The sequence below is a fragment of the Leucopleurus acutus genome (genome assembly GCF_964270905.1).
Source record: "Leucopleurus acutus genome assembly, chromosome: 10".
Classification (NCBI taxonomy): Eukaryota; Metazoa; Chordata; class Mammalia; order Artiodactyla; family Delphinidae; genus Leucopleurus; species Leucopleurus acutus.
Window position 1 is genome coordinate 2889598 of NC_139153.1, and position 20779 is coordinate 2910376.

General features: G+C 61.7%; 1 protein-coding gene across 2 annotated transcripts in view; it reads right to left on the minus strand.

The window, feature by feature from the left end:
• Positions 1–20779, minus strand: part of IQSEC1 (IQ motif and Sec7 domain ArfGEF 1) — a 64284-nt gene that overhangs the window by 30273 nt on the left and 13232 nt on the right. For both annotated transcript variants that reach the window (XM_082848242.1, XM_082848243.1), the window contains exons 2-3: positions 8465–8756; positions 2682–3928 (exon numbers count right to left, since the gene is read on the minus strand). In XM_082848242.1, the coding sequence (XP_082704368.1) occupies positions 2682–3928; positions 8465–8756 (1539 nt within the window). The remainder of the gene's footprint in view (positions 1–2681; positions 3929–8464; positions 8757–20779) is intronic.

Below are 20779 nucleotides of genomic sequence, written 5' to 3' on the forward strand. Positions count from 1 at the left end.
ATACAGCAGGTGTTCAATAAACATGTGCCAAGTGAACGAAAGGATCCAAGCACAGGCCCTGTTCACGCAGGAATCAGACGGGATTTCAAGTCAACAGGGAAAGGACAGACTACTCAGTACACCGTCTGCAGACAACCAGCTAACTTACAAAGAACTATAAAAACTACACCCCTCACCTTGTACCGTTCTCCAAACCAAACGCCAGGTTGAAGTCCTAAAGGATATAAAACAAAACTAAGAAAGTCCTGAAGAAAATATTTTAAAACTATATTATGACCTGGGGCGGAGTCTTTTAAAATAAAACACAAAAAAAACAAAGTAATAAACAAAGAGAACACTGATGAATTGACTACATATATATAAATATTGAATCATTATGTTGTATGCCTGAAACTATGTTACATGTCAATTCCACCTCGATAAAAAAAAATGCTAAAAAAATTAGTAACTTCTGACCAACAAAGCATACACAAAGTTAAAAGATATATAATTAAAACCCACTGAACTGTACACTTCATAAAGGTGAATTTTATGGTCTGTGAATCCTATTTCAGAAGCTTAAAAAGAAAAAAAAAAGAAGGCCAGTGACACACAGGAAGAAAATATTTGTAATTACAAAGGATTAGTATCCACAATATATAAAGAACCACTTATAAATCAAAATGAGAAATAACAGAAAAAAGGGCAAAAAATAGGAAAAGGCATTTTGTAGAAGAAAAAACCCAAATGGCCGAAAGACACACATACGGATGCTGCATCTTAGAAGCAGGCAGAGAAATCCAAATTGAAACAATAGAGACACTATTTCTACGCTTTGATTGGGGTGGGAGACAAGGCTGAGTGCTGTCCACCGTGTGAGGAAACGGGCCCTCCAGGTCCAGCTTCAGGCTCTACTTCGATGGACAACACGCCAACGTGAGCCCCAAACACCGCCTCCTCCAGCTATCCCCTTCCCCAGAGACTCGGGAGCGTGTGGGAGGGGCAGGTCCACGGTCACTGTCATGTGGTTGGTGACTGTGAAAACATGGGAGCGAGTGGCCAGACCACCCTGGGCAGCCGCACGTGGACCCCACGTAGCAGCACACAGACCAGGTGGCCCGCGGCACCAACGGGAATGGCCTCCAACAGCAAACCGCGTGGCATCACAGGGGGGCAGTGTGTGTGGCCTGGGCCCAGGTAACATCAACAGGGGCCACAGAGACAGCAGAGAGGCTCGGGCCCAGCTCGCCACACGTCTGGCGCTGCTGAGCATCCTAGACACCCGCTCATCTCCAACTCACACTCCGTGAGGTGGACACTATTGGGCTCAGCGCCACCACGCAGATGAAGCCGCCGTGGTAGAGACCGAGCTGCCCAGGGACACAGACAGGAAGTGCAAGGACCGGGGTCTGCACCCAGGCGGCCTGGCCTGGAGCTGCGCTCTGGACCACACATGCACAGAAACCCTAGCTTGAAGGCTTTCAACTTCTACGCGGAGTGGAGAGCGTATTCATGCGTTACAGGTGTAATTAAAAACTAACAGAGCCAGAAAGAACCTACAGAGACCAAGGCTGCTCGGGTGAGGGATGCAACTTTTTCTGGCCTCCACCCGTCCACCCAGCTGGGACTCCCACGTCAGGACACAACGTCTGCCAGGGACGAGGGAACCTGGGGCACTGGGGGAGCCCCCAGGTCATCCCAGCCTCCCCCATGAGGGTCCGAGATGATCCGGGAACTGGCTGTGCCTGGAAGCAGGTGGGGGCAGGCTTTCGGGACCGACCTCAGGATGGGCTTGGCAGCTCACGACCTCCCCGTTCAGCGCGCTGTTCTGGCCACGGACTGCGTGGCAGTGGGACTGGTCCTCACATGCAGATGGAGTCTCAGGAGAGCACCCCTGGCAGATGTGACGGGTCCAAGACTCTTAGTCCTTAGCTGATCGAGGACCAATGACGCCCAGCCCCTAGTGGCTCCTGTGGGACTGCACAGTTCCCCCATACCCGCCCTTCAGGACAGGTCTCTTTGAGTCCCCCAGCCGGCGCTGCCAGTTGCACCAGGGATGGCTCAGAAGTGCCCCCCAAGACTCTCCACCCCCGCCTAGCAGAGGAAGCGGGGAGCAGGGAAGCACAGTGTACAGGTGTCAGTAGCCACCAAGCAGGCTGGCCACATCCCCTCCACGTCCCCCTCCCCGGAGGAGCCGGCGTCTGGTGACCCCAAATCCAGAGGCCCTGTGGATGGAAGTGAGGAGAAATCCGAGGTTTAACAACCAGAGCCGCCAGTGTCTTCTCCGAGGGACTGCTTAGCCCGCCTGCCCTTCCACTTGCTATTTTCAGCTGTGCTAAGAATAGTGAGCTTTAAATACCAGCCTCCTGCCCCAGACCTGCTCTCAAGGCTGCCCCGACGGCGCCTTGCCAGAATGTGGCGTGGCGGCCACGCCACGGACCCAACGTACAATCTCCCAGAGGGCGTAGGGCCTACCAGTGCCCTGCTCCCGGGTGCGGGCCCAAGTCCAGGCTGCACGGACACGGGCACAGACCTGCACCCGGCCCGCCCCTGCTCAAAGACCCCCGTGCCCGCACCACCCAGGGCCAGACGCTGGGGCCAGCGCGGTACAGCAGGCGCCGCACCATGCACCCCCCCCACCCCGGCCCCCACCCCGGAGCCGCCCCTCATCCCGCCCGGGCCGCCAGTGGCCGGGGACTCACTTGTTGAAGAGGTTGAGGCCGATGCGGTAGTGCCGCCGGCGGATGACGTCGTTGCTGAAGGTGGGCGAGTCCCAGCTGTTGCGGGTCTCCTTGTGGTAGGTCTGCTTGCTGAGTGTCTGCTCGCGCAGGCTGTCGCGGGACGAAGACTCGGAACTGCAGTTGATGGTGTCGTTGGAGTTGGACGTGCTGTTCAGGCTGTCGTTGTCCCCATCCGAGTAGTCCGACTCGGACTTGCTCTGCCTGTTGGCCGAGCCATTGATGGCCAGGTGGCCATCCAGGGGCCTGGGCGCCCGGGCCCGTGGCTCCGGCTCCTCCCGGGGGAGGCCCCTGGGGGGCCCATGGGGGCCGTGCTTGGGGCTGCCCTGCGGCCCGCCCAGGCCGCGCTCGTAGGCGCTCTGCCTCTTAAGCGAGCTGCGGTCCGAGCGGTCGCTGAGGTCCACGGAGCTGTCGCTGGGCGGCTCGATGGTGAGCAGCGGGAGGTGCTCCCCGCGCAGCCGCGGCTCCTGTGGCCCCAGCGAGGGCGTGCTCCGGCAGCTGGTGTCCGTGTCCCCCTTGTCGTCCTTGTGGGCCAGGGCCCAGTAGTCCTGGGCAGCACCCCCGGGCCGCAGCCGCAGGTCCGACTCGGCGCTGGATGGCCGGCGGCCCGCCTGCATTGGGGGCAGGGGTGGCGACAGCTCCTCCTCGTCGATGTACAGGGTGACGTCGCTGTACGAGGCGGTCATCTCGTCCAGCTGGCGATGCTCGGCGCCATGCAGGGCCGGCGAGGGCTCGGCGTCCCGGGTCCGCCCCACGTCAGGCGCGGGGGCCCCCTCGGTGTGCAGGCTGCGGCAGTTGAGCGCATCGTCAATGGACTCGGCCAGCGACTTCACCTGCCGTGAGAAGGCGTCCTCCAGCTCCGTGATGGCATCTGCGAAGTCGCCGGCCGGGGCAGGGGCCTGGAGGGCAGGCGGCGGGCCCAGGTCTCTGCACTCGGCCGGCACCAGGGCCTCCAGCGGGGCACCCTTGTCGGTCACTGAGACCTGCTTGCCCTCGAAGTAGGAGCTGTGCACCTTCTCCGGCCCCTCGAAGGAGAACTGCATCCTCATGTTGGACAGCACGATGCGGCGCGACATGCGGTTCTCGGACATGGAGCTGCGCAGCCGCTCAAAGTTCTTGTTCATCTGGTACTGGCGGAAGGCTGTCTGGATGGTGCGGGCCGCATGGCGGGTCACGAGGCGGCCCCCATACTTCCGTTCTAGCATCTCCACCTGCGGGGGAAGGAGAGGAGCGTGAGGACGGCCCAGGAGGCCCAGCGCATCCCAGGGGTCAGACCCAGTTAAAGCAAGTGTTCCCTGCAGGACTTCTCAGAACCTTTAAATGGTGGTGGTTTCCCGAAGTTCTCTGGCCACAGTAGCCTTTGGCCCTGGTGTACCTGGGGCATGCAGTTGAATGAGACTTGGGAGGTGGTGGAAGAGGTCAGGCAGCCCCTCCAGAGAGAGGAAGCTTGCGGCAGGTGCAGGTTAAGAGACTGGCCCGAGGGGCTTCGCTGGCGGTCCGGTGGTTAAGAATCCGCCTCCCAATGCAGGGGACGTGGGTTCGATTCCTGGTCAGGGAACTAAGATCCCACACGCCGCAGGGCAACGAAGCCCATGCGCTGCAACTACTGAGCCCGCATGCCACAACTAGAGAGAAGCCCGCGCGCTGCTACGAGGAGCCTGTGCGCTGCAGCAGAGGATCCCGCACACCGCAAGGAAGATCCCACGTAACGCAACTAAGACCCGATGCAGCCAAAAAAAATAAATGAAGAAAAGCGAGAGACGGGCCCGAGACCCAAGCAGGCCCTGGGTGCTGAGCACTGGCCGCAGGCCTCCAGCCCCACTTCCGCCTGTGGCACTGCCCGAGGGCCTGGGTCTAGTCCTGGCCCTGCCCTTGGCAGTGGAGTGTCTCTGAGAAGCCTTGGACCCTGCGGTTGCTCAGTCCCATCAGACGGACCTCGCAGGGCAGCGGTGGGCACAGGTGAGACAGGCCCTCGGCACATGCCAGCTGGGGGCTGAGGAGGTGCAGGACCCTCAGCTGCACTCCTGGGAGGTGTAGACAGTTGGTGGGTGGCCCCAAGTCCCCTCTGTGACAGATGGGGAAACTGAGGCCCAGAAAAGAGGCCCAGCACACCCCTGGAGGCCTCCAGACGCAGAGCAGGCTCTGTGAGCCTGGTGATGGGGCCGGGCTGCAGGCAGGCAGGTGCGCTGGGACTCCCGTGTGCCACGTGGGCCTGTGAAGTCCTAGGTTCATGCTGGCCGAGGACTCCGGACAGCCCCCAAGGGCCGCTCCCCATGCCTGCTTCCCGAGTGAGGCCAGAGCCCGCTCTTCAGAACCCGGGAAAGCCCAGGATAGGGAGCTGGCTGGTCGGCCAAGCAGAGCCCTCGGGTGCTGGGCAGGGTGGCCCCTGATGTGGGGGGAAAGGCCTCGGGTCCCTGGGAGTGAGGCGTGCTCACATCCCGAGGGGGCAGAGCACCGCTGTCTGCTCCATGCAGGCGCCACGCCCACACCGGTGGCAGAGGGACAAGGTCCCCACCCTCAAGAGGCCAAGGCCGTCCAGAACAGAGGCACACGCGTCACTGAGCAAACCCCAGGCCATGGCTGAGTGGGGCAGACGGCTGCTCAGAGCCGCCTGAGGGTGGGCCGGAAGGGGGAGGGGGGCTCCGTGCCTCACTTAGGACTCAGGGTGGGTCCTGGTCTCCCTGAGGGATGCCAGCTCCCCCCCCCCCAGCCCCGCCCGCGACACAGACGTGCAGCTCTCCGGGGCCCACAGGAGGGGGAGCGGCAGGCAGGGCAGAGCGGCCCCTCGCACGAGAGGAGTTGGGGGGGGGGGGGGTGAGGATCAAAATGACTTTTCAAAGCCCGGCCCTGGAGTCAGCCAGGGCGGGTCTGTTTTTCCTCTCGCCCTGAAGTTACTGAACGGCATCCAGAGAGATGACCTCACTTCCGCATCTGTGAGCAGCGTCTGTTTTCTGGGTTTGGAGTGGAGCTCTGAAAGCCCACGGCGCCGGCGGAAGGCCCACGGCTGAGCTCTGGGAAGCCCTCTCCTCTCCGCCCTCCAAGGCCTGGGCTCTGGGCCCCTCGTGTGGGGAAGAGGAGGGGCACCGCACAGCTCAGAGTGCGCTCCACGGCTCCTTGTCGCCTTCTGACTCTGGATCTCGCGACCCCAGGGGCGACACTCCTGGCCTGAGACCGTTCCCCAAGTCTGGGTCGGGACAGGAGGGACTTTGGGAAGGCAGACGTGGGCTCTGTGCTGCATCGGCAAAGCCCCCTCAGCCCCTCCTCCCGGCCTCCCCCCAGGGGACACAGACCCAGGTCCGCTCCTACTCAGCTCCCGGGCCCACCGTGGCCACTCATTCTTCCTTCCGGGCCAGAACCAACCCAAGGCCCAGTCTGAACGGTAACGGGGGGTGCAGGGCAGGGACCCCAACCTGTCTGTGCTCGCCTGCTGGGCATCACCCTCACCTGACACAGCGTCTGGTCTGCAGAGGGACCCCAGGAAGTCCCCCGCCCCCTGCAGAGGGGGGCAGAGGCTCTGACAAGTGAGGGGACGAGGAGCTGAGAGGCTCACCTCCCCCTCCCACAAAGCTGAAGTGCTACCCTTGCCAACTCAGGCCTCCTGCTCAGACAGGAAACTGCCAGGAGGTGCGGAGGCTGAGGGCCACTAAAATGGGGCTCTGCGTCACCCAGACTCTACCCCCTCGTGGAACCGGGCACCCTACCTTCATCTGGAAACTCCTGGGTCATCTGTCCTGTTCCTATTTTCACCTTGACCGCCAGGAGGCTCAGCAGAGAGTCGAATGCTCGGTGGCCCTCAGCATCACCTCCCCACCCCTCCCCTCTTCCCGGCCATCCTTTCCGCCAAGTGGTTCTGCCTCTGGCCTTCGTGCCTGCTGTTACCTCTTCCTGGAAGACCCCGTCCTCAAACACCCAGTTCTGATACCACCTTGGAGAGGTCCCCCGCACCTCATCCAAGCTGTCTCCTCCCACAGGTGCTCAGCTTCTCTCCCCTCTTTCTTCATCCCCGGAGTTTGTATCACGCTCTGGAATTAACCTGTGTCTTTACTGTTAACCTGTCTCTGGACCACAGCGTCTGCTTGAGGGCTGGGGCTGCACTCTGTTCCCTGGTGACTCCCCAGTGCCCAGCACGGGGTCTGGCACACGGTGGGCATCAGGCTAATGTGCGAGGGATGAAAATGAACACCTGTGGCCACATTAAGGCTGCAGGAAGCATATGATTACCTCCACAGGCCTCTCTGAAGTTTTAACCTTTCCCACTTCTATTTTAATGGTCCTGCTGCAGACGTTTGTTACTATAAACTGTTTTTGATCCACTTTGGCTATGGGTGAAACTGATAAATGGAACAGAGGCCCCTGCCGTGGACCTGGCCACGAGGCCAAGCGCCACGAGGCCAGGGGTCTGTTTGCTCCCCAATATTTGCCTGACGGGGATCATCTGTTTCAGGCTTTGGCCACTTGCGGGCCCCACCCCCCGTCAGTCCCAACTCACGGGCAGACAGATGAAGACCAGGGCAGGTAGGCAGGGCTGTCCACGGTCACAGGGCAGCGCCAAGAACAGGGAGAGGGGGCCGGTACGGACCGTGTCGGGGGAAGACCCGCCCTGGGCAGTACCCACACACCGCACCGCTCCCCGCAGAAGTCTGGGGCTACACCAGGCCCGGACCTCTGCTCTGTAAGAGACAAACAGTTAGACTGGGGAGCAAACAGAGGGTCCAGGCCAGGGTAGGTGTGGGAGGTGAGAGGGCAGGGCGACTTCTGCAGCCTGGCGTCTGAGGGGCTGCCGGGCAGGTCCTGCAGCCAGGCCGGGGCAGAGGCAGCCGCCCGGGCTCACAAGGAGACTGCGCACAGCTCAGGGCACAGGAGCTGGGGACAGCGACAGGCAGGCCGGCCCCGCACGCCGGCAGCCTGGGGGTGCTCCTGAAGCCTGGAGCTTCCTGTCAGAGCTTCACACAAGAATTCTTAGTACAGTGCCTACTACGTGCCTGCACTCTGAGGGGCTGGGAGGGAGAAGCCTCTGTCTCCTCATGAGCTCTCACTCCCTCTGCCCCCCTCCTGCCACCCAACCGGGACCCCTCCCCTCTCTCCCATCAACCTAAGAAGCCAAGCGAGCAGGTCATGCATGCCCGTCACTCTGTACACATGTGCCAGCCCCACGGTGGGTCTGGGCCAAGGCTCCGGGGAGGAAGGGCAACCTGCAAGGAGGCGATTTCCCCCAGGACACGGGGCTGTACACTGAGGGGTGGAATGAACAGCCTGGCCTCACTGGCTGGGGATAGGCTCGCTGTTCGGTTCAGAGCACGTGCTCTTTCTGTGAACTGACCGTCCCCTCCCCGAGGGCCCCTCCTGCAGACCTCCCAAGGTTCCGCTCTCTCCTGGATCCCAGGACCTCAACGGCTGCCACGGAACCCACGGCACTGGCGGCACCAGGTCCTGACACCCAGCGTGGGCCCCGGAGCCCAGAGAGGAGGGCTGTGAACCGGGCAGAGGCCGAGGCCGGACAGGAACGTCCCCCATCAGCTCCTTCCCTCGGAACCCTCCGCGTTTCGGGAGGAGCCAGCCCAGGCTGAGGCAGAGGCCACGTCCGCGGGGAACAGCCCCTGCCTGGGCGCGGCTGTGGAGCACACAGGGTCCCCCGCGGCCCTGGGCGGCCCCAGCAAAGGGCCGCGTCGTCCGAGGCCGCGCAGGCACCGCAGCCTCCCCCAACCCCCAGCGCCTCTCCCCCGTGGCCCGCGTGGCTGGCCGCCTACCTGCTTGTCCTGCAGGTCGGAGGAGAGCTCATAGCTCTCGGAGAGGGACCGTGAGCGCTTGATAGCCTCCTCCTCGGCCTGCTTGCGCAGGATGGAGGTCGAGTGCTGCAGCTTGGGCCTCCGCGTGCGCTGCTGCCCGGGCGGCCCCGCATACAGCCCATAGGCGCCGCCTGGCGTGTGCTCGGAGTGGTCCGGGCCCAGGCCGGAGCCGGGCGCCGAGGGGCCCTGGTGGTAGGCGGAGGGGCTGTCCAGCGACGTGCCAGTCTCGCTGCTGGGGGCCTCGCCCTCGACACTGCAGAGAGAGGACGGGCCTCTGGTGAGCGGGAAACCAGAGCCCAGGGCCCCGCAGGCATCCCCCCACCCTCCTATAGGTGGTCCGCAGGGGCGGCGGAGGCCGAGGGCCGTGACCCTCGCCTCCCCTTGCGGTGATTCCACTTTCTCTGTACAGCTCGCCCCTCCTCACAGCCAACACCCCTCCCCGAAGGACTCTGTTCACTGTGTGTCTCCCACGGGAAGGTCGGCCCCGTGGGTCCACTGACGAACCCAGGACCTCGAGCGGGCCCGGCCCAGAGCAGGTGCCTAGTGACATTCACTGACAGACAGCGGGTCCCGTCCCCTCCACTCCCTCACTCCCACTGCCTGGTTTAAGTAAACCACTCTTTTTTAAAAAAAAAAAAACAATAATTAACAAAACGAGTCTTCACTGCATACCTACGGGAGAGTCAGGCATTGTGCTGGTGTTTGTTACGGGCTGAGCTGGTCCCTCCCCACCAACATTTTTATACTTCAAGCCCTAACAGCCAGCACCTCAGAATGTGTCTGCATTTGGAGATTGTCTTTAAGGAGGTAATTGAGTTAAAGTGAGGTCCTGAGGGTCCTAATCAAACTGACTGGTGTCCCCGAAGGCGAGATTAGCCCTCCAGAAGACAGATTATTAACTCCTTTTCCAGGTGAGGAGACTGAGGCCCACACAGCACAGGCCTTGTCCGAGGTTGCACAGGTAGAACGTAGGTGAGTTGGGATTAAAGCCCAACACTGGGGGCTCCCCTCCACCCCACCGCCCTCGTCCCAGGCCTGTGCAGATCCCTGAAATCTTCCAAGTGCCTGGTGGGGGGACAGAGAGGTGGCTAACTCGTCCCGAACTCATGACCTTAGAAGACTTGGGACACAGAGAGAAGGGAGAAACGTGCAACCGAGTTTCTGGCAGCTTCTGGCGGCCTCTCCCGAGGCGCCCTGCCACTCCCCGGTCCATCGGATCCCTGGGGCCAGGGTGGGGTCCCTCTGGAGGTGGCCCGGAGGAGGGAAGGGCTCACAGACCCCGTGAGCTACAGTCCGTCCTCCAGAGTCCCGCCTTCAGAGCAGTGGGGACGCCCTGCATTCAGCAGCCTCTGTGCCCGGCCCACCTGCCCAGCTCCGCTCCCACTGTCCCCACGGGTCCCAGGGCCTGCAGAGCCAACTGCCCAGCGTGTAACATGCCTCCTGCGGAGGGGGCATGGGCACGCAGGCCCTGGAGCCAGCACACCCCAGCCCACCTGGCTGTAAAGCCCAGCACGTGCTGCCCGGCAGGCCGTCTAAGAAGAGTGCAGGCCTTCCGCTCTGGCCCGTGGGGACAGACAGCGGGTCTCCTGCAGCAGAGGACATCCCAGCCGGTGCCCAGGAGCTGGGGTCTGATGAGGGTCCTTCCACGGGGAAGAGTCCTGGGTGCCTGGCCTCAATGTGGCTGTGAGTCAAGGGCTCACGCTCATCGCAAGGCCTGGCCCCTGTCCGTGACCCAGGTGGGCCGCTCTCGGTGCCTCAGGCCCACCACCACTCGAGACCCTCCTTGGCCGCTCGTGGTCACCCGGGGCCTCGTGGGCCTGTGTGGGCTGGTGGACGGGGACAGGGACGGGCAGCACTGCAGACTCTCCCGTTCTCCTGACAAGGCCCACCACCCGGGACGGACAGCTGGAGGGGAGAGTGAAGGAGCCCACGGGCCCCAGAGGCGATGGACGCCCCGGAGGTGCCCGCGGCCGACCGGAGCCCCGGCCTGCGCCACGCCTCCCCTGCAAGCACTTCTGTCAGAGCCCCTTCTGTCTTTCCCAGCGAGAGGGTGACAGCAAACAGAACCGCGTCCTTGAGGAGAAGCAGCCGGGGCTCAGCTCGCCAGGACTCTAAATCGCCTCTGAGCCCTGAGTCTGCAGAGGCCACGGAGACAGGGCGGGTTCCGTGCAGGTCCGAGCGGGAAGTCCCTCCGTGCCCCACGGGCCCCTCCTGCTGGGGGCCTGGACTCTCCCCCAGCGCCCGACACCCCCGACAAAGGGGGTGTCCACCCTCACAGGGAAGGGGCTTGGCCCCTTACCCCCACCCCGCCCGCGCTCACCTGATCGCGGAGCGACGTGAACAGGTGTCAACAGGTGAAAGGCCGTCCCCCTATCCCCCCGCAGTGGGCCGGGCCGGTCTGGGGCAGAGGGAGCTGAGGAAGGACAGGCAGGGGACTGCTCTGCCCTGCGGAGGGGCCAGGCCTGGCCGCCCGCCTGAGCTCATGGACAGGACATCTGTGCGGAGTCCCTCCGTGTGGAGGCTGGGCCCCAGCAGGAGGGGCGCACTCGGGATCGGATGGGGATGGAGGTGCTTGGGGGGACGCAAGGGCTTTCTGGGGCTGTGCCAGCCCGGGGTTCCTGCTCTGCCCATGACCTGGCTCCCGACCGTCTCAAGCCAGCAGGTTTCAGAAGGTGCCTGGCGGAGAGGGCCAGGCCTCCTTCCAGGCCAAGAGAAGGGGCTGACCGTCACCTGCAGCCTCCTCTGCCCTGTGAGCCCGACCTTTGAAACACCCCTGCCTGCCCACCTGTCAGCAGGTGTTCCAGGCCACCGCCACCGCGGCTCCCTGGACTATCACTCATGCCCCCGCCTCTCTTCTCCCCACAGCAGTCAGAGCAATCCTGACCAGACGGGAGCCACATCGAGGGCCTCCCTGCTCCCCGTCCCACTGGGAAGACACCGTCCTCCTCGCAGTGCCCTTCAGGCCTGACCTCGGCTGACTACACGCCGGCCCCTCTTCCGCCTGCTCGTTCTATTCCAGCCTCACTGGCTTCCTTCCTCCCTTCTCCAAGGGGCCAGGCAGGCCTCAGGGCCTTTGCCCTGGCTGTTCCGTCTGCCTGGAACGCCGTTCCCCGGATCTCAGCACGCCCCACACCTTCACCTCCCTTGGGTCTTTACTCAGTGCCACCTTCCAGTGAGGCCCCCACCACTCGCCCAAGTTAAAACCACACAGCCCTCTCCCCAGCACCCCTAGTCCCACACTCAGTGGTCTGCCCACCAGCACGCTGTATAGTGTGATGTATTCTTCCTGTCTTTCCTTTGCCGGCTGCCCCCCACATCAGTATCGGAGCCCTGTGAGGACGTGGGTCATTTTTCTGCGTTGCTGGCTGACGCTCCCCAAATGCTGACACATGTGCCAGACTAACGGGGCCCAGCGACACCTGCCAAGTGAGTGCAGGCACTTCCCAGGCCAGCCACCTGCCGGTCCCGGAACGTGGCTTCTTACATCACCCCCGCCGGTACATCCCACCTGCCCCAAACCTAACCGGCGACGGTCGCCCATCACCATGCAGTGACGGAGCCAGAGTCCCGAGCTGAGTCACCAAGTTAGTCCCTCCCCGACGGCCAAACCCCGCTTGGGGACAGATGGAATGGGGCCTCACCCCATTCCATCTGTCACCAAGTCCTGCCGCATCTATGTGCATGGGGTCCCTTGAGCTGTGCAATGTGGCAGCCCTTGCACGCCCCAAATCCAAACCTCAAACCATCCCGATAAGAAATGGCCAGGCCATCCTACTGCAACCAGTATGACTCACTGTCTTCCAAGAAATGAGTGGACAAAAGCGAGCAGAGCACGTAGTGTAAGAACCCATCTTGAGGCAGAGAACATCACTCCTTCATGGTCCCAAACACAAGCGACACAGTATTAGACACCGAGAGAGTCTCCTTAACCAGAGCCAAACCCCTGGTGAACACAAGGACAACGTCTGACGTGAAACGCCTGCTGATGACAAGCACGGGCAGCAACAGATGCTCTCAGGACACGCTGCTCTAAATATTTCAGGGCAGCAGCTAGACCTGGTCATTGACCTTCAGTCCTGCAGATGCTTGACCTGAACCCATGGAGACGTTTACCCACATCCTGGATGGAGCTCAGGGCTCGAAGCCCCTCTGTCCTGGTTAGCACTCGCCTCTGCCCCCAGCTCCTTCCTGGGGGAGAAGGGTCTGTCCCCTGAGCAGAAGAGGCACCCCACAGCAGGCTGCCCACTGCAGGCTGCCCCAGGGACACAGATCTCTGGCCCGGCTCCCAGCCTGCCCTGCACGCCTCTTCCTCACCACCGCGCTCGACGGACGGGAGCTCCACCTCTCGCCACCCAGGTCCTCTTTCTCTCTTGGGGAAGCTTGTCCCAAAGCCTTTGTCCATCAGCCAGGACCGGACACCCCCGAGTCGGTCCTCAGCTGCACATTGGAATTTGTGATCACGCACAGACTCCCGGGCCATGTGCAAATCTAGGAATGGGCAGGCGCCTTCCCAAGTCCCTGCCATTCCCTGACAGTTTAGAGTTTCTGGGATGTTCCATGACAGTTAAGGCTGGTGCCAGCACTCTGAGAAAACGCTCCTGATCCAGCAATCCCTTTTCTGGAGATCCACGCGAAGGAAATAAGACCAATACGCAAAGAGGCGAGTACAAGGAATTCCACCGCAGTGTTGTTTCTAATTATAAAAACTTGGAAATAATCTAAATGCCTGTCAACAAGGGATTGATTTAAATTAATTATATATCAATATACTGGAAACAACGTCAAGATGGGCGAAGGTTTAGCTTGATGGCTGTTCTTATGAAAAAGACTGGGGGACCTTTTTGGCTGACCTGAGTTTAATACAAGCCGAGAAGCCAGCCACTAACAAGAACGAGCCAGAAGCAGACCCAGCCCTGCCGTCCATTACAGGTATCGGATCACAGCGGAAGACGGTCTGAGCCCCAGATGGGTTCTCAAGCCTGGGCGCTTTTGCTCCCACCTTCTCCCGCCAGCCCAGGACAGACATCGCTAATCCACCACAGACTCCCCTCTGCACGGCTGCCAGCACGGCGCACCACAGACCACGACGGACGCCAGCTGGGGCGAGAGAGGCCCCGTCTGCCAACCCCAATTACAGCACAAGGCGACCTCCCACCAAGGGCTGAGACCGTGTAGCCAGGAGAGCAGCGGCCAGAGGGGATATGAGGCCTGCGGTCAAGCCTCTGACGGGCAGACAGGCAGAGGACAGAGCAGATCCTGCTGCAGACAGAACTGTGACCTGCATCGCCCTGCATCGCTCGAGAAAAAATGCTCTCATGTGGTCAGGGCTGCTCTGGAGGTGATGAGCTCCCCGTCACCAGAGGTGTGCAAGCTGCGGCAGGTCAGACACCTGTCAGAGGTGTGGCTGAAGGACTCCTGCACTGGCTAGAAGCCGCCATCCATCTGCACCCCGCTGCCCTTCACTTGCATTTCTTGGCCTCTGAGGCCACGCCCAGGTATCAGCTCAAGTCCCACTTCCTCTACAAGGCCACCCCCGCCTGCTGCGGCCCCCGCTCCCGCACTCCCGGTCACCGTGGAGATCACCTGGGCGAGTGTGTGTGGGGTCCATCCACCCCACTGGGAGTTCTGCTCTGTGAGGGCTCAGTCCCTGAAAGCCTCAGCCTCCGGCAAAGACCGCGACCCAAGACTGGCTCCTTCCCGAGAGGCCAAGCTCCGCACATGCACAACGGGGCCCCGAGGCTACAGAGCAGGAGGGGGCTGTATGTGTAGGGGAGCTGCACACAGAGGCGGCCACAGTGGCCCGGCCCTACCCACACCAGCCTGGGGACACCGAGCTCTGCGTCGCGTCGCCGAGTTACCCCAGGCTCCTCCTCCCCTTCTCCAGTTTTCCAAACATGTCTTCTTGCACTAGAGGCTGGTCTGTGTTATGTTTACGTGGGGAAATGGCTGGATCACAGCGCCCGGAGCTTCCGACAGCCCTGGGATGACGGAAACCACATAAGAACAGAGGACACATTTGAAGCCTCTCCGCCTCCTCTCTGCCAAGTGAGGGGCTGGACGGGCTCCTGGCCGCCGCCTCCTAGCCAGACGTCTGGGCTGGAATTCTGGCTCCACTGCTCACCAGCTGTGTGACCACAGGCAGGAATCCTTCCATGCCTCAGTTTCCTTTCCTGTAAAATGAGGGCGATTAGAGAGCCAACTTCACATGCCTGCTGTGAGGCTTTACAGAGTCGGTACAGGAAAAGTCCTTAAAAGTTGCTCGGCTCATAAAAGCGCTTTCTGATTGCTGTCTCCAGTTATTCTCTGACTGACAGGGCCCTGCCTGCACGTGCCAGCAGTTAGAAGGGTCACCTACCCTGCCTGCTATAGGGCCCCTCCTTCTGCGGACACCCCCTGCAGCACTGAGCCACGGAGGCGGGTGAGGGGCTCCCAGGGGAAGGCAGGAGGGTCCTAGAAAGGGGCCCAGGCCCCACAGCCGAGACGCCACATCCTGACTCTAGCTGGGGAGAGTCAGGGCAGGGGGCCCTTGGCCTCTTGAGCCACGGAGGTCTAATTATGGCCTGTGAGGTCATGAATGACTTTCCTTGAGAAAGATGTTAGAGGAGGCTCGGGGCAGAAGCAGGAACCCGCTGTCACCCCCAACACTGATGATGCTGATGACAGAAATAATACTAATGTCTGCATAGTCAGTGGTGTTCTAAGCTGTACGTGAAGCTCATTTAGTCCTCTTGACCGCCCAATACACCCCACAGGCACAGAGAGGTTGGGCCCATCCTGAGGTCACACAGCTCACGAGTGAAATCAGAACCCAGGTAGCCTGGCCTCAGAGCCGACAGACGTATGCCCTGTGCTTCTATGACTTCTGAGTGAAACACACACACACACACACACACACACACACACACACACACACACACACACACACACACACACACACACACACGGGTTTGGGTTATACAGCGGCAACTCTCCTCTGTAAACCTGCTGGGTACAGGAGCTGTGTTGGGTGTTTAACCTACATGGCCTGTAACCCAACCACCATCCCTGGGGACCGAGGCGGTGGGGGTGGGTGGGTGCTAGGCCACTGTCCCTTCTGTAGATGAGGAACGTGGGGCTGGTGGAGCTGAGTCACTGGGCCAAGGTCACCCATGCAGGGGACCTGACCCCAGGCGGGTGCACCTGCCAGCTGGCGGCCCAGAGAAAGCGTGTGCGGTTGACATGCCGGGGGCAGAGCTGGGGTTCAGGGCCTGGGGATCTCGGAGTCGCGCGTGGTCATGAGATAAGCCAGCCCGGGCTGCATGGTGCCAGCTGTGGTCACATGACATGGAAAAGCCACCCTCTTCCGAGTGGGCCGGCCCCACACAGAGGAAGAGCGATCTGCAGGCCTGCCCGTGGTTAGACGTCCAGGGCTCTGTTCAGGGTTTCTGATTTCCAGAAAGGGAGTCCAGGCCAGAGGCAACTGACGCGCGGCCTCGCCAGCTCCCCCTGGGCTCCTGTGACTCTGCTGCCTAGGCCACGTTAACACGTGGGTCGCCCAGAACGCGGAGGGGACGGTCTTGCTCTGCGCTAGCTTCTGGGGGAGGAACGCAGGCAGACCAGGGCACGGTCTGGAGAGGAGGGGAAGGGGGCAAGGAAGTGGTGGCCGTGTCCTCCATCCTGGGGCAACAAGGGCAGGCAGGTCTCAGGGGCCACAGGCAGTGTGAAGGCAGCCCGGAGGCTTCGGGAGGTGAGGCGTTTAGCAGTTCAGCTACTGGGGAAGGGCTGCCTCGGGGCAGTGCAGGCGTTCCATCAGGGTCTGGAAAACCAGTCTTCAGGGACTGCTGTGGCTCGGGGTGGGTCGTCACCCACATACACCCACCCAGCGTGCCACGTGGGAGCCCTGGCACAAGCTAAGTGCATGTATTTAATCCCTGCCGTGGCCCCGTGGAGAAGGCACGGCTCTCCCCCCTCCGCTGACGGGAAAATGGAGACTCAGGGTTCAGGGCTCGCCCAAGGACGCAGAGCTTGAAGCAGAGTCAGGATGCAAATGCAGGTCATTCTCCCAGTCTTTCCCACTGACACATGCCTGGCCCCGAGGAACAGCATACAAGGACACGGGGTGGATGTGAAGGGACAAGTGAGTGTGTAAAGGGACAAAGAGCTGGTGTGCCAGGAAGACGGGGGCAGAGGGCTTCCCCAGGGGACCGGGGAGGCCTCACCTACGCTGCTCACCCACCCTCCTCCCTGGTCTGGGTGGAGGCAGCATCTCCAGGGAGGACTAAAGCCTCGCAGCCTGGACCACAGTTGGTAAGTGGTCCTCAGTGAAGACGGATGCCCAGCTGGCAGCCGAAGGGACTTATGGATCCCGGCGGACACCCCGAAGCCCTTCCCTCCCAGGGAGGAGAAGCTGGGCACCCCCTAGACTGAGGCCGGGCAATGCTAGGCACCTCCCCTGGTGGGCAGGTTGGGTCAGTGTGACCTAGAAGGACCTCAGGAGGGCTGCAGGGCCGGTGGAAATCTGGGGAGGGTGGATGGAGGGCCGGGCGGGCAAGTCCACGGGGAGCACGCAGGGCCTCCAGACCCCGCCGAGGCCTCAGACAGAGGGGCCGGGGGAGGCGGGAGCCACATCCACCTCAACGCCCACCTAAACATCCAAGGTCCCTTTTGGCTGCTTAACGAGGAGCCCCATATCCAAAACGAGGGAGGCGACGAGCTTTCTGGACAATCTGGAGGCGGCCCTAGGGCTTGGCAGGCTCAGGAGAATCAGCAGAGTTCCTGCTTTTACCCAGTTCCTACACTTGCTTTAATGAGGCTCTACAGTGATCACAAAGGAACTGAATAAACGCGTGTCCAGCCCCAGGCGCACCCTCTTTGCTGCCCAGCAGACCCCTGGAACACAGGCGCCGCTGAGCTCCTGCGTGGCCCCCACCCGCCCCTGCAGTCGCCCCATCTCAGCCGATGGCAACTCCATCCTTCCAGCTGCTCAGGCCAAAAATCTGACGGCCGCTCTTGGCAATTCTCTTTTTCTCACACCCAACTCCCCGTCTGTCAGCAAATTGGGCCGCTCCACCTTCAGAACAGAGCCAGCACCTGACTGCTTGGCCTACCCCCCACTAGCCCGGTCTGCGCAGGCCTCACCTCTTCCTGCCTTATGGCCACAGCCTCTCCAGCAGGCTCATCCGGCCCCTCTCGCCCCTTCATTCAGCAGCTGGGATCTGTTAAAACACAACTCGGACCAGGTCCCTCCTCTGCTGTCCCTCATGGGGCTTAGAGCCAAGGCCTCACAGTGACCCAGAAGGCTCTGCAGGACCGGCTGTCCCCCTGCTACCCTTCCTCCATGCCCCCTTGGCCATCCCACCCCCACCCTGCTGGTCTGCTGGCTGTTCCTCCACATTCCTGACACTCCAACCGCAGGGCCTTTGCACGTGCTTTCCCTCTGCTGGTGTCTTTTCCCAGATGTCCACCTGGCTCACTCCCTCACCTCCTTCAGGTCTCTGCTCAAAGGCTGCCCGAGTCTCAGCGAGGACCCCAGCCCTCCCCCAATCTTCCCCTGCTGCACCTCTCTACAGTGGTATGCCACCGCCTTGCCACCATGTGTGGAGATGTCTGTCCCGTGACATCTAGGTCTCAGAACAGCACCTGGCACATAGGAGATGCACACACTCTGAACTACCCCTACCAAGCCAGGGAAGCCTTTTTAAAGAAACCCAGACTCCTGAGGGCTGCTCTGTCTGCCACGTGGACCGCAAGGTCTGTGGGAGCGGGACCTGAGCCCGGGTGGGCACCAACTTACAACAAACTGTCTCAGCCGGGTTGGCTGGACCCAACCCTCAGATAAGGTTTCAGATCCTGGCTGGGGATGGTGGGATACGGAGCCACTGAGACCCAAAACACGCCCAAACTGCCAATTTCAATGCAGAAAATCCACGCGAACATGAGTCAGAACTGTCTAGAGATAGGCTTTTAAAGGAAAGCTGGAAGCTTTGCTACCTCCCCGCCCCTAACTTTGGGGCTCAAAAGGGACAAGGACCCTCTGGCCGGACACTGACACCCCTCCCTCGCGAGGTGGTGCCCAGGTGACAGACACGAGATAACTGCAGAGGGCCTGGGGCACATGGCCCCCGAACCGGGCTGGTCCCTCGATTCCCTTCAGAGAGTCGGCGGCCGATTCCCACCCAAGTCTGGAGATCCCGAGAATTCAAAGGGTCAGCCAGCAGTGCGGCCCCTGAAACGGGACTTCAAAAAGAGCCCCGGCTGGTTGTGACCTGTGGCCTGTTTGGAATCCTGACTACCAAGCCAAGCCCCCCGTCAGACACAGAGGAAACGGGGGCTCAGCAGGAGAGACCCGGCCACACCGCTCCCCTCCCGCCGCCCCACAGCCCTGGCTCTGGAAGCCCACCCACGGGCAAGGTGCACACCTGAGGCGGAGGGCCTGAGTCCAGCTCACGTGGCTCTGTTTGTACACAGAGCAGCGGCCACCATCTTCTTTTTCTTTCTCAAGTGAGAACTAGGTACCAGGAGTGTTCACTCACCCGAATTTCTGGCTTTTCTTAGATAAAATCAGAAGAAGTCGCATTCCTGCGTGGCCTCCATCGCTGAGCTCAGAGGCAGCCACCTGCAGTGCCCTGGGCCCCCGCCGGCCGCCTGCCTCGTGGTGGACGCCTGCCTGCCTGCCCCGCAGGTGCCGAGGGCACAGAGCCGCAGCCACGGGCCCAAGTCCCCCGAAGGGGCGACTTCCCCTGGCCTGACCTCAGGTTCCCAACAGTAAAACAGTCCAGCCAGGGCCCTGCAGCAGCGGCCTGACGGCTCAGCCCCTCCAGGGCCCCCAGGGACATGGCGTCTGCAGGCCGAAGCCTAAGGATTTGGCCTGGCCAGCTCCCTTACTGAGGCTTTAAACATAGCCACATAGCTAATAAGATAACTTACTACAGGGTTTTGTTTTTTTAAAAAAAGAATGGTGATTTTAAAACCTCACCGGTTTTAATGTCTCTCAAGATTTTCTCTGGACCTGAAAAGTCTTATTCACCAAACCATGGATGGGGCAGCTGGGCTGCGTGGGGACCGCAATGGAGACCCCAAAGCAGCCGCCCATGGGAAGGTCTGTCCTCCCCCAGAAGCCCCCGTGCAACCCCCTCCCCCAGGCTGGTCACTTCATTCCGTGAACTGAAGCCAACTATATGACACACCCAGGTCAGGGCCAGGGACGCGGGGGGACACGGACGATGACGACAGATGGCGTTAGGAACAGTCATGGGGGTGCATCAGGCGCCCGAGGCGGGAAGCTTCCTGGAAGGCACAAACCCTCTGCCAGGACCCCAGGCGGAGCAGCGGGTGGCGGGGGAGGGCTCTTCCCGGCTCAGGACACTGTGTGTGTGGAGGCTAAGCAGCGGAGGTCGGGGTCCACTGTGTGCACAAGGGATGGGAAAGCTCAGTCTGGCGGGTACACACGGGGCAGCAGGAGCCAGAGTGTTCAGGACCTTGCAAGCCTTGTCAGGGAGGGTGCAGTGGACCGCAGGGTCGGGGCAAGGCCAAGGGAGGGTCTAGGGTTTACCTGGGGTGGGACGGATGGCAGTGGCACCCTAGAAAGGGAACGCTAACTGTGGAGCACAGGCCCCTCAGCCCCTGAGTCACTGCCTCCACCTCCCCCCATCCTTCCCCTGCGGTGACCCTTGGGGGCACAAGCAGGCCTTGACGACGGGATGGGGGAAAGGGCTGGTCCCAGGGACAGTGATGAGCCAGAGGTCACCGAGAAGCTGGGGAGGCTAAGGATGGGGCTGAGAGGGCCCGGAGGCGAGGGAGGGAGGGAGCTGGGGCAGAAGGAGGACGGGCGGGCGGGTGAGAGGAGGGGATGGGCGGTGGCTGAAGGGTTGGCGCTCCAGGGAAGGCCTGTGGTGTGCGAGCCTGCAGGGACCTGGGCACACCTGAACAGTACAGGAAAGGGCCCTGGAGGAGCACCAGAGGAGAGGGCCCCAGCAGGTAGGACCCGGCAGCCCGGTAGGACCGCTCCCCTGCCTTGCTTCTCTGAGGGGCCGGGGCGGGGTGGTCAGTGGGCTGCCCCCGACCCCCAGCTAGCTGGGACTCGGGCAGGGCCAGTTTCGGGAGCCCGAGGTCTGAATTAGACCTAAGCAAGAGAAATGGGGTTCACTCCGACCCTGTGTCCAGCTGCAGGGAGGGCCCGCAGCCCTGACACTGGCCCTGGGTCTCCACCCCCGCGCCTCTTGGCCTCTGTGACCCGCAGACCCCTCGGATGGCCCCTGAGCCTGGAACAGCCCCTCTCAAGCCGCCCAGCCACCGTCC